Source organism: Macaca nemestrina, chromosome 1, assembly GCF_043159975.1.
Source record: "Macaca nemestrina isolate mMacNem1 chromosome 1, mMacNem.hap1, whole genome shotgun sequence".
In the NCBI taxonomy this organism is placed as follows: Eukaryota; Metazoa; Chordata; class Mammalia; order Primates; family Cercopithecidae; genus Macaca; species Macaca nemestrina.
The window spans coordinates 121,929,291-121,942,836 of record NC_092125.1 but is presented as its reverse complement, the minus strand read 5'-3'; the positions used below and the strand labels follow the sequence as shown (position 1 = coordinate 121,942,836).

Genomic DNA, 13,546 nt, shown 5'->3' with positions numbered 1-13,546 from the left:
AAATCTAAACTAGCTGAGAATAAGACAGTAAGGAGGGAAGTAAAGACAGAAATGGAAAGAAGTGAATGTCTTCAAAAAATATTCAAGAAGTAAAACCAGTAAGTCCCGACTCCATTTAAAACACAGTGCTAGCCTCTCTTCCAAGCCAATATCTGCAAGGGTAAACCATTTATAGACCTGGTTTTGTAAAATTTTTCCTGTATAAATTACCTAGAATTTGTCCCCACAAAAGAAAAGGGGGAAGTGGAGGAGGAAGCAGCGCACTCGCCATTTTAAGTAGTAAACGTTTACTCTGGAAAGGAAGGAGATCCTCATTAGGATAGCGGTGAGTAAAAAAGAAAAAAAGAAAGAAAGAGAGTCGTTTGATATCTGCATAATGCTACAGGATCTGGTTATAAACAGGGCCCAGCAATAAAGCCATCAGTGAAAGATGAAGAGGGCAACTAAAGTTGCATGAAGAGATGTTAACAAAAGAGAAAAAGTAATTTAATTCAAAATTACACGGCCATAGGTACTCTTGGGGTGAAGGTAAATTAGAATAAAAGCTAAAAGCAAAATAATAAAGAAAGTATATAGGCTACCTTAAGTAAATGAGATAAAGGTGGAAAGGCAGCTTGTGTGGGTGCTATCAAGAACTGCTATTAGCATTTGCTGGGCTGTGTAAACAAATATTGGAGATCCATTTTTACCATAAAAGTGATGAGAAATATTGTTAAATTGACCAAGAGACAGAGAATCACCATCCTCACACTGAAATTCCCCAAAACATTTTTTAACAATGAGCTACAGAAACTGATTAGGGAAGGCAGAACTCTATTTGTGGCACAGACAGCTAGCTAGTAGTACACCCAAATTGTTGGTATCCTTTCATAGTATAAAGTGGCTGCTGGGAAATAATGTCTAGCAAAACTACATTTTCTCCAGGGTCCATTTTTTCTGACCTGTGCACACCTGCTGCACCCCTATATCTAGCAAACATGAATGTCAATGGAATTACATGAGTTACTGTCAGGTGACAAAAATTCTCTCCTTCACCAAACCCAGCTCAGCTTACTCTGAACTCTCTTGTCAACTAGGTCCTGACTTCTGGGTTGCCATGTTCATCTCATCTCTGCATTGTCCAATTTTAGCAAGAATCTTGTTCAATTTAGCCATAATCCTCCATTCTCAATATCTGATCACCATAAATATAATTATCACCTCTACCATGCCTCAAGTGATGTCTAATCACCCTGGTCTGCCTTCACCAAGAATCCTATTAGGTCAGCGCTATGGTTTTGACATTTGACCCCTCCAAATCTCAAGTTGCAATTTGATCCTCAATGTTGGAAATGGGGCCTAATGGCAGGTGTCTGGGTCACAGGGATGGATCCCTCATGAATAGACTGATGCGGTGGGTTGCGGGTGGTGAATGAGTTCTCGCTCTATTCATTCCTGTGAGAGCTGGTTGTTAAAAAGAGACTGGCACCACCACCCCCTTGTTTCCTCCCTTGCCACGTAAAGCTCTGCACACACCAGCTCCCGCTTTGCTTTCCATCATGTGTAAGCTTCCTGAAGTCCTCATCATAACCAGATGCTGGCATCATGCTTCTTGTACAACCTGCAGAATCATGAGCCAAATAAAGCCCTTTTCTTATAAATTACCCAGCCTGAAGTATTCTTTTATAGCAACACAAAACAAACCAAGGCAGTTTAACCAGAATTCCTTCTTAACCTTTACGTTTCCAGCTTAGTAATTTTCCATCCACTAACCACTGCACCCTGCTCCACAGCTATAAATTCCCACTTTTACTTGTATTCAGAGTTGAGCCCAGTGTTTCTTTCCTACTGCTCTCTCTGTGGAGAACTGAAAAATATTTGATGAAGGTTGACCACTACTTTCACATTAAGTATTTGACATTATTTTTTCCTGAGAAAAAGCTTAGAAGACCTACAGCTCTTCCTTTCATTTCCTCATATATAAGGCAGGACACCTAGGAATGCAGGCAATCAATGAAAACATCCAAACAAGTAGATAAAATAGGTAAATGATTATAAATTGTTAGGCATGCTAAAAACAAAACTTTTAAAATCTGTCATTGTGTCACTTATAATTTGTATCAATTTTGTTTCAGTAGTGAGTTGAAGTAATCTCCAACTAAATAGTAATGAAGACTCTATAGTCCTGTGGATCCTTAAAAAAAGTTAAAATAATTTGTATTTGTTCAGACTTTTAAATATGAATTTTTCTAGTTGTGCAAGTAGCTATTTCTCATAGGGTCAAATAATTTAAAGGAAGTGATTTCTATTTTGTTAAGGTAAAGAAATATCAGCATGTAACTGAATGCTTCAGGTTTCCCTTTTAATATATAGTATATTTATGTAATTAAGGAAAATACCTATGCTGGGCTAGAACACAAACCTGGAAGTTTGCCACAACAGAAAGTCCTAAACAACTCAGTATTCCAAGTACAAGGCCAGCCTTGTTTAATTTGATGATAACGTTCTCTTCAGGACTCAGAGCATGAACTTGCTTATAACGAACATAAATGGTAGCAATGCCTGGGAAAAGATAATCCAAAAAACAACAAAGTAATAAATAACCAAGAAATAAAGTTGCCAATGAAGAGTTCACAAATGTCACTGCTATCCAGAATCACAGATTTTCCTTTTAAAATTAACCAGAGAGAATAAAAAGAAAAAAACAAAAGACAAAATAGCTGTAGTTTTGTTTTTGCTTTTAAGAGATGGGGGTCTCTCTATGTTGCAGAGGCTGGACTCCAACTCCTGACCTCAAGTGATCCATTGGACTCAGCCTCCCAGATAGTTGGGACTGTAGGCACATACCTGTGTGCCTGGCTCATGCTGTGGATGTTGGAGAGCCTTAAGGTTGTATTACAGAACTACTGATGTCTCCAGTGACTAAGCAAATCATTTGCCTTCCATGGGTCTCATATTTACAAATAGTTATATAAAACACAACATATTTTTATGATTAACATCAGAATCAGAAGTAACTAGTTCTAGAATATAGATAAAATGGGCATAGGCAAAAAACCCAAAAGCTTATTTGTGTCACTCTCATATCATTTTATTTCAAATTACAACTTGGCTCAATAAGATATAGCAGCCAATTACACAGGGGGAAAAGCCCACCTTACCATATTTATCAGTCAAGGACTAGCTAAATCAAATTTTCCACTGCAGAAATATTGCCAGAGAATTCAACAGTGTAGAAAGCATTACAGAGATATGCTGGTAAAGACGTGTTTCTAAAGAGTTTGGTCATGAGACGAACTTCTTTAAGTTGAATTATCTTCCTGATTTCCATTTTTGACCCAAGCAAATAATAAACATCATACAGAAGAATGCAAATATTTAAAACAATCACACTTGATGGAAAAATATGTGCGTAAACCATTAATAAAAATTTGGTTCAAAATAAACAGGGCCATGAAATACTTCAGTAGCAACTCTATCCCTTTAGCATTAGAATGTTGCTCAAAAATCAAAACATGGTTCCATCTTTATTCTCAAACACCTAAACTGCTTATCCCAAAGGAATTTAGTTAGGATTAGTTGTGGTCAGCTGCATCCACAACTCTTTGTTCCTTACTGGTTGCTTAAGAAGTCCACTACAGTCCTCAAGGAATATATGGTTATACTTAACAACTTCCATTTGAATGAATAGTAGAATAATCCTATACATATTTTTTAAAGGTTTATTCCCATAAGTCAACATTTCTAGAAAAGTGTTTATCTTTTAAAAGGAGCATAATTATGATCAATTATTTAGTGATAACATACTCTCAAATATAACTAGAAAGTAAAACAAGTAACACTCCGGTGTTGAAAGAAGAAAATACAGTAGCAATTTGGCTATTAAGTATTATTGTTAAAATCACTTTCAATACTTACATAAAACTGCCGCAATATTTAGCATTGCCCCAAATAAGCATTTTTCTGGAGCCAGTGTACCAGTGTCACTGAAAGAAAAAAAGGAAGATATGTGCATTTCTCACACTAGATAGACACATATATTTCTTCTAAGGGATAAGAATACCAGGAGTTACTTCAAACCTCTAATCTTTTATAAGTCCATGAGTTCAACTCATATCATTTTACACAGAGAACATGACAATTTGAGTTCACAAATATCTGCCTACTTCACTTTCTACTCACATCATTTTTAAGATTATTTCTCTTCCACATAGTAGAAATCAATATATACTAATTTTTAAAAAGCTATCCTTGATATGTTAAGACTATGTTATTGACCGACCATCATTCAGGCAGATGAATTTATCTGTCCCACCAGAATACTCCTTAAACACCACAGGCTTTTCACAACTCTGCCTTTTTGCACCTTTTGTTGACTATGCCTGTATTCAATTAACACCTATTAACCTACTGATCAATTTTTTAAAGTATTATCAAGTACTTACCATGTGCCAGACACCATTTCAGAAACGGGAACACAGTGATAAGTAAAATAGACAAAGCCCCTGCCCTCGCAGAGCTTACATTCAAGACCAGTTTTGAGTCTCTTCCCCTCTATAACCTTGGATGACTCCTCTAGCAGATAGTGACTCACACAGCATGCTTTCTGAACTTCCATAAACTCACTTACCACACAGCATTGCAATGTATCCACTTACATGCCTGTCTTTCAGGGCAGTATGCAACACACCCAGGCAGATTAAAACCCCACCACTTACTTACTGCAGGACCTTAGGTTCATCCTTTTATCTCCCTAAAACTGTTCCCTTCATTTGCAAAATGGGGCTATTCATTCCCTCCCAGCTTCATCATATCACTATAAGGATGAAATGTAATGGTAATGCATGTTAAGTATCTAGCACAGTAGCAGGCTCATGGGAGATACCCATTAAATATTAGTTCTTTTCCCCTTCTTAAAACTACTACAAAGATTAAAAAGACAATGTCTTTGGCCTTGAATTGACATACTACAGGAAAGAGATAATCAGGGTTTCAACTAAGACAATGCAATGGGGATAAAAAAGAAATAGAAAGTTATAGCTGGTAAGAAGCCATAACATTTAGTAAACATTTAGATTAGGGGTGTTAGGAAATGGAAAATATTAAACATGAATTGTAAGGATTGCTGCTTCTAACTTTACAATTCCGTGAGTCTTTCTCTTAAAAAATAAAAATAAAAATCTGCAGTGAAAATAGAGAAACAAAAAATAATGTATTTGTAAAGAAACAATTATAAAATAACAAAACAGATCTTTTACATACAAAAGATTTTGGTACTTTGACCATCTTCAGGAGGAGGGAATAAAAAAGTAGAAGTTCCTTCTACTTTTCAAATTTTCCACAATATATATGTATTATTCTTACAAAAAAGAAATCCATAATTTTCATAGATATACTTCAAATGGTACATGTAAGTTAACAAAGGCATGCATTTCCAGGATGGTTGGCTAAGAGTGTTTCTTCCTTTGGCTCAGGACAGAATGACAAACACTGGCCTACAAATGAAAACAGCCATGCCCATCACCTCATTATCACAGCACTTCATCTCAGTGGTCACAGCATCACCAAAAAATGTCTGACCTTCTAACATCAAAATATATGTTATCATTATTGTATATGTTAAATGTTGGCAAAGTTTAAATGTTTTTAGATTAAAAATATACATAGATGTTGTAATATTTCTTCTCTTACCCCAGTGGCTAGTCACTCCCTTGGGCATCCACTACTTGAACCAACTAAGAGAACACCTGAAGCACACTTATAGCAAAATTGCCTTTGAAGTGAAATTTACATTTGGTTATGTCCACTGGGGCTGTTAACAGCTAAACTTTTTTTTTTTTGAGACAGAGTCTCGCTCTGTTGCCCAGGCTAACAGCTAAACCTTTTGGATAGGATCTATGAACTGAAAAGAATTTTGCAGACTAGCTAGTTTAATCATTTTGCAGATGAAGGAAATGAGCCTACAAGAAATAAAAATAAGTACTAGAGTTTAAATATGTATGTCAGAATGTTGGAGAAAGACCTCAGGGTAATACTAAGTTCAACAGCAGAAAAATTAAAAAGCAGAAGGGGCAGAACAGAAAAAGATGTGCCTAGGGTGCTTTTTAAAGAAAATCACATGCAGTACCATCAAGGAAGTGAAACTCTGAGAAAGAACTAAGTGGCATTTTATATTACAGTAGTCCCTTGGTATCTGTGGGGGACTGGTTCCAGGACCCCCATCAGATAACAAAACCTGGGGATGCTCAAGTCTCTTACATAAAATGGTGTAGTATTTGCATATAACCTATGCACATCTTCCCATATGCTTTAAATTATCTCTAGATTACTTATAACATCTAATACACAGCACTTCATTCCTGTGGATTCAACAAAGTACTTGGCACTTGGCAAACTCAAGTTTTGGAACCTGATGGAATTTCTGCAGAATATTTTCAATCTGTGATTGACTGGATGTATAGAAGTGGAACTATGGATACGGAGGGCTGACTGTACTAAAAGTTCTTCAAAATGAAAGCAGACAAGTTCTCAGATGGAGAAAAAAAATACTGTGAAAGACCCTCACAAATGTTAAATATGTACCTTCTGGAGTTACTAAAGAATGGTGTGGCTCCTTAGGCTACCTATTCCACTAGCAGAGTGGTAATTATTTATCAAATTATTCCGCGAAATGGAAGCTTAAATTCTAAAACATTTTTGGGTTTTGTAAATCTTCCCAAACTGCATCCAATTTGTTTATATCTTTTGTGCCAATCCATACCACTGCAGAAACAACATGTAATGTCCAGATCTTTTCTTGACATTTTTAAAAGATAAATTTAACCTTCCAATTTATCATTCTTTAAAAGATTACTATTTTCTGTGTTGGAAAGGTTATTTTTCTGAAGGTAAACAAATAAATGAAACAACCACAACAACAACAAAACAAAAAATATTACTTAACAATAGCAACAAAATCTGGCATCTCTATGAAGAGACCGATGTTTCAAAAGCATCATATAGAGGTTGAATACTTTCAGGGGCGGACCTAACTATATTCCATGTGAAATCATCTAGATTAAAACCCATTAGTAGTTGCTTAATCATATTTAATAACAATGTTTTAATAATTATGCTTTCTTCATCTCTCTGCCCTATGTAATTTATTTACCTTTTATAGAGAAATTTAAGCCTCAATAGCTCAGAAACCATGTATATGATTATGATTTCCTCATATCCTTTTTGTGAATGTATAAATAGATGCAATACTTTTAAAAGCATGTCTAGAAATGTCAAATGAAAAATGTAGATGCCCTATTACCTATCTAGCAATCTCACTTCTAGAAATCTACCTCACATCAATATCACTATGTAAAGTTATATGTAATAAAACCTTCATTATAGCACTGTTTGTAACAGCCAAAAAAATGGAAGAAAGAATAAGTAAGCAATTTCTGTCAACATCCTATCACTTTTTACACACGAAACAAAATTAAAAACCCAAAAAAGTGAGAAAGGAGGAGAAAAAAAAGAGAGAGTTTTGTACATACAGGATAATAAGATAAAACAAACCAAACTCTGGAAGGAAATCTACCAAACTATGAATTGTCTCTAGGGTATTGAAATTGGAGGGTGTCAGGAAGGGATTTTTGCTTTTCATTTTTGTAATCACTCTGATATTATTTAAAATTTGTTGTAATAATTACTGCCATTGCAATTTTAAAAAAAGAGGGTTATTATAGCTTCTTGGCCTTTTGGCTAAGATCAAGTGTAAAAAAAGAGCATATGCAACTGACTATCCCTTCTTCATTCATTGTGAGATTTCAAAAATGTTATCGATCAATTTTGATACTTAATACGTCAAAAATATCTAGGCAGCATAAAGAGTAAGAGCCTAGCTTCTAGAGTCAAACTGTCCAGGTTTAATTCTTGGTTCCAACACTAACTGAGTTGTATGTTAATGAGCAAATAACTTCACCTCTCTGGGCCTCATTTCCTTCTCTCTCAAATGAGGATCATAGTTCCTATCTTATCCAGTTGTTGTAAGGATTCAACTATTTAGGACATGAAGAATGCTTAGAAAATTACTTTCTACGAGGCTGGGCGCAGTGGCTCATGCCTGCAATCCCAGCACTTTGGGAGGCCAAGGTGGGCGGATCATGAGGTCAGAAGTTCAAGACTAGCCTGACCAACATTGTGAAACCCCGACTCCACTAAAAATACAAAAGTTAGTCGGGCGTGGTGGCGTATGCCTGTAATCCCAGTGACTCAAGAGGCTGAGGCAGGGGAATCACTTGAACCTGGGAGGCGGAGGTTGCAGTGAACCGAGACTATGCCACTGTACTCCAACCTGGGCAACAGTGTGAGACTCCATGTCAAAAAAAGAGAAAAAAAGAAAAAAAAAAAAAAAACACAAAGTTTTGGGCATGGTGGCTCACATCTGTTAATCCCAGCACCTTGGGAGGCTGAGGCGGGTGGATCATGAAGTCAGGAGTTCAAGACCAGCCTGACCAACATCGTGAAACCCCATCTCTACTAAAAATACAAAAAATAAAAAAATTAGCTGGGCGTAATGGTACACGCCTGTAATTCCAGCTACTCAGGAGTCTGAGGCAGAAGAATCGCTTGAACCCAGGAGGTGGAGGTTGCAGTGAGCTGAGATTGCACCACTGCACTCCAGCCTGGGCAACAGAGCAAGACTCCATCTCCAAAAAAAAAAAAAAAAAAGAAAATTACTTCATATGTAGTAAGTATATCAAGAAATGCTTGTTGTTTCCATTATCTTTTCATATTATTATTATTATTGTTTGTAGCTTTTTTTTTTTTTTTTACTTTAAGGGGAGAATAATTCCAATTCTATATTCTGAAATAACTTCAAATACTTACTTAGAAAACAAGGCACTAAGGAGTCACAGTTCAATAACCAGTTCACAAACTGAATCTTACTGAGCCGTCTCTACATTTATCACAAAGGAAAAGCCAAATTTAAGTTCCTTTATATATTTTCTTTATTGTTGCAATGCCAGTGTAAAATCTGATTTTTAAAAGGTTGACATTAAATGTCGGCTTCAATGTTAAAATAAGAATGAGACATAAAGAGTCTCCTATCTAAAGAATACATTTCACTTACCTGATATAAGGTAAAGCTGGGTCTATATGGTGGAGTGTTACTGCAGTAATGTATGAAAATATGAAAGCAGCAGATGTCCAAATTACAAGAGCTGAAGGAAGGAAACTTAGGCCTTGCTGAAACCACCACATTTCAAACAGGTTTTCTGAAATAGAAAAAACATATTAGAAAATTCACAAGGGTTTCCTCACCCTACTTTAGCCATCCACACCCCACAGCCTTGTATTTACCACCCCAAGCTGTTTCACCTCTGAAATCATCCCTCATGCCATACCCTAACACTCGCTCTCCTTCCCTTTCTTAGTGAGTGGAACCAAGATTCACCCACTTGACATAGCTAGACACCCGCTTTCTTGTCCCATCTTCCCATGGAAAGTACCAAGGACTGTTTATACTTCCTCCTAAATTTATTTCAAATCTACCCTTTTTCTCCATCTTCACTGTCATTACTTTACCCAAACCACCATCATCTCTTGGTTGATTATAACTTCCTAAGGGGTACCTGTGATATTGTGAAATATATATGTATTTGGTCTTCATCCCATTTCCTGGCAAAAAGCTCTTAAAAACGCTTGGAATCTCCAGGGTAATAGGAGTGTCTTCTATATACTAATAAGGCTTGCAGTTCATAGATAGTTTTAGGATGGGAGCTGGTCACAGGAAAGACCAAGGCATAATTACAGGGTTGGATATTTAGTCCTCCATCCCCAATTCCAGGAAGGCAGAGAGAGAGGATGACAGTTAAGTTGATCGTGCCTGTGTAACCCATAAAAACCCAAAAGCACTGGGTTGAGAGAACTTCTAGATAGCCAAGTATGCGGAGATTCCTGAAGGATGGCATACCCAGAGAGGGTGCAGAAGCTCCGTACCCCTTTCCGTATCCCTTGCCTTGTGCGTCTGGTAAATATAAGCGTTTCTCTGAGTTCTGTGAACCACTCTAGCAAATTAATCAAACACAAGGAGTGGGTAGTGGGAACCTTGGTTTACAGCCAGTCAGTTAGAAACATGGGTAAGACAACCCAGGCTTGTGATTGGTGTCAGAAGTTGGGAGGTAGTCTAGTGGGACTGGGCCCTCAACCCGTGCAATCTGATGCTATCTCTAGGTAGATACCATCAGATTTGAATTAGGGGACATCCAATTGGTGTCGGCTGGTGGAGAGAAATCTCCATACTTCTTGATGATCACAGAAGTATTGTGTTGATTATTGAGTGAGAGAACAGGAAAAACACTTTGGTTGGTTTTTCTTCCTCTTTTTTTTTTTTGAGACAAGGCCTCACTCTGTTGCCCACGCTGGAGTGCAGTGGTGCAATCACAGCTAACAGCAGCCTTGACCTCCCTGGCTCAAGTGATCCTCCCACCTGAGCCTCCCAAGTAGCTGAGACCACAAGTATGCACCACCATGCCCAGCTAACTTTGTTATTTGTAGAGATGAGGTCTCATTATGCTGCCCAGGCTGGTATCAAACTCCTGGGCTCAAGAAATCCTCCCACTTCAGCCTCCCAAACTGCTGGAATTATAGGTATGAGCCACCCAGTCCAGCCTAGTTTTTCTATTATTACTCAGTCCTCCTCCAGTCTTGACCAAACCAATCTAGACTCCATTCTAAAACCAAAATAATCCTTCTAATTTCAAAATACCAATCTGATCACCTTATTCTCCTACAATGGTTTCCCCTACGCCCTTAGTCTTTCCTCCTTAACATGGTCCATAAGGTCCTTGCATCGTCTGTCTTATCTTTTTTTTTTTTTTTTTTTGAGCCAGAGTGTCACCGTGACACCCAGGCTAAAGTGCAATGGCGCAATCTCAGCTCACTGCAACCTCAGCCTCCTAGGTTCAAGATTCTCCTGCCTCAGCCTCCTGTGTAGCTGGGATTACAGGCGTCTGCCACTATGTCCAGCTAATTTTTGTATTTTTAGTAGAGATGGGGTTTCACCACATTGGCCAGGCTGGTCTCGAATTCCTGACCTCAAGTGATCCACCTGCCTTGGTCTCCCAAAGTGCTGGGATTATAGGTATGAGCCACCGTGCATGGCCTGTCTTTACTTATCTTTCTATATTCACCTCTGGCCATGCTTGGTTCTCAATTCTTTGCTCTAGCTATCATTATCTCATCATTATTATAAAAGCAAACACCTAGCATTTACTATGCCTTACCAGTGTTTACTAAACACCTTAATTACATGAAATAACGTACTTTCCTCAACAGAATTACAGTGGTTAAGACAACTGCCCAAAGTCATAGAGCTGGATGTGGTGGAGACAGGATTCAAACTCAAGCAATTTGATTCTAATGCCCAATCAACTATGCCACACTGCCATAGCATATTTCTTGCAGATCTTCAAATGTGTCATGCTCTCTAGCACACCTTCAGAACTTCATGGTGACTACAACACTACCTACCCAGTTAACTTTTATGTGTTTTTCAAGGCTCAATCTTTCCAGCTTCAGTTGAGTGTCCCTGCTTTGTTTTTAACAGCACCCTTTACTTCCCCAACCAGAGCACTCATTACATTTAACTTGCTTGTTTGGTTTTCACTTCCTCACTAAACTTTAAGTTCTGTGAGAGCAGGAAACAACTGTTGTGTTCACTATTATATTTCCAGCTCTTACATGGGGGCGGCGGGAGTGGGGGCAGAGACAGAGGGCCTAAATACCCCCATACCACACATCACCACTTTCTTCCTTGAATTCCAGACTAAGGATGTTATTAAGTAATAATGAGTCAACGATGTGAATCAAGAAACACTGGAACAACTTCATGCTTTTAATTTTTTTAATTTAATTTTTTAAAATATAGGAATACTTTTAAATTAGAATACTCCTATGTATGTGAGAAAAATTTCATGTTTGAAGGTGCATCTTCTCATATTTTTTGATGACCTAAAGAAATTTAGTGTTTCCCATGAACTTTGTGAATACTTACAGCTTCCTCATCTGAGACTGACTTTCCAAAGAATGAAATCTCAGCCATTTTTGATTCGTATTTGTCATTTACTCTGGCCATCTGATTTGCTGCTAAATATATACACTTGCATTTCATAATCTTCTCTTTTCTCTTCCTTTTTCCTTGTCAGTCCTTAACACCCCATCAATATCTTTTTTCTTCATCTATTCAGTTAATCATGACAAGTCCTTGCCAAAATCCTATTGGTGCTTTCGCCTGTATAGGTTTCCAGGACAAGAGTTCTTAATTTACATAATTTTGAGTCATTTCTAAGATCTTTAAATTTTTCATTTTTCATCTCTTTAAATGTTAATTTCTGTTTCTGATCATTCCCATAAATCCTTAGGGGTCTATGTCAGTTTAGCTGTCCCTTGTACATGTTTTACAGTTTTTGACTCTGAGCCTATATTGGACAATCTTAAAATCTGGAAGTATCCTAAAAGGCTTAACTAAGGGTGAGTCATTACAGAGAGGATCCGTATTTGTTTTTTCCAGAGAGTATGGCACATCAGCAACCCGGGCCAACTTTATGTTAATTTCTTGGCTTCTGGTTTTTCAGACCGTGTAGGTATGTGAATTTGAACTTTTTGACTATGAGTGATGGCAGACCCTCCAGTTTCAAGTTTTCAGGTGGTATCTTTATTCCCCCACCTGGAGCTGTGATGAAAATGAACAAATTTCTTTGTGACCTCCCTTTGCCAGGAGGGAGAGATTTTTCTGGCCCACCTATGACTGAGTGTGTAGACTTTTGTGGGTCCTGGCTGAAGTTGGGGGAAGGTGCTTCTCCAATACCATGAGTTGTACAATTTCAAGTGGAAATACTTAAACTTTATTCTATGAAAACATCACCCACTGAAACACAGGTACCATTTACACCAACTACCATGGAATGGCACCCATTGGAGCTATGTGCCTGGGAGGTTACAGGGGTATGAATTCTATCTCTCTGCTTTGGGTAGAGAGCAGCCTGTCACCTGTCCCTGATTGTGCTTTACTTCTGCCATCAGCCAAATGCCCACAAAGGAAATATACTGCTAGTATACTATTCTAGTTTCGGCTTTTTTTTTTTTTTTTTAACTTTTTAGCCCTGGAGATTTCCCTGTCTTTCGTAGAAGACCTGTCATGAATTTAATGAGCTAATTTATTCAGCATTTTGGTGTACTGGTAAAAGGGATTTTCAAATATTTTGTCCACCTCATTGCTAGTAGCAAAATCTCCTGCCCCTTTGTTGTTTTACATGTCTAAATCCTTCCTTTTCTTCAAAAGTTCAAATGTTATCTTCCACAGACAACTTTACCTAAGCCCTTTGTAGACAGAAATAAGCACCCCTTTCTCCGAGAACATTTGATTTTCACATCTTTCAGAGCTCATTATCTTCTATAGTATGAAAATTGAGGATGGTGTCTTAAGGGAATAAAATCTTTCCACTTCTCTACCTAAGCAGAGCAGAGGACCTTAACCATAGTAATCATTCAATTATGTGTTGAATGAACAGCCAAAGCAAAATCCTTT

General features: G+C 37.6%; 1 protein-coding gene across 11 annotated transcripts in view; it reads right to left on the bottom strand.

Moving 5' to 3' along the window:
- Nucleotides 1-13,546, bottom strand: part of LOC105479220 (DNA damage regulated autophagy modulator 2) — a 32,231-nt gene that overhangs the window by 15,244 nt on the left and 3,441 nt on the right. For 7 of the 11 annotated variants that reach the window (XM_011737123.3, XM_011737128.3, XM_011737125.3 and 4 more), the window contains 3 exons: nucleotides 9,089-9,233; nucleotides 3,898-3,965; nucleotides 2,402-2,541 (listed from right to left, as the gene is read on the bottom strand). In XM_011737123.3, the coding sequence (XP_011735425.1) occupies nucleotides 2,402-2,541; nucleotides 3,898-3,965; nucleotides 9,089-9,219 (339 nt within the window). In that variant the 5' untranslated portion in view covers nucleotides 9,220-9,233. Of the gene's footprint in view, nucleotides 1-2,401; nucleotides 2,542-3,897; nucleotides 3,966-9,088; nucleotides 9,234-12,013; nucleotides 12,251-13,546 lie in introns of all 11 variants that reach the window. The other 4 variants (XM_011737124.3, XM_011737127.3, XM_024792059.2 and 1 more) reach the window with 2 other exon arrangements.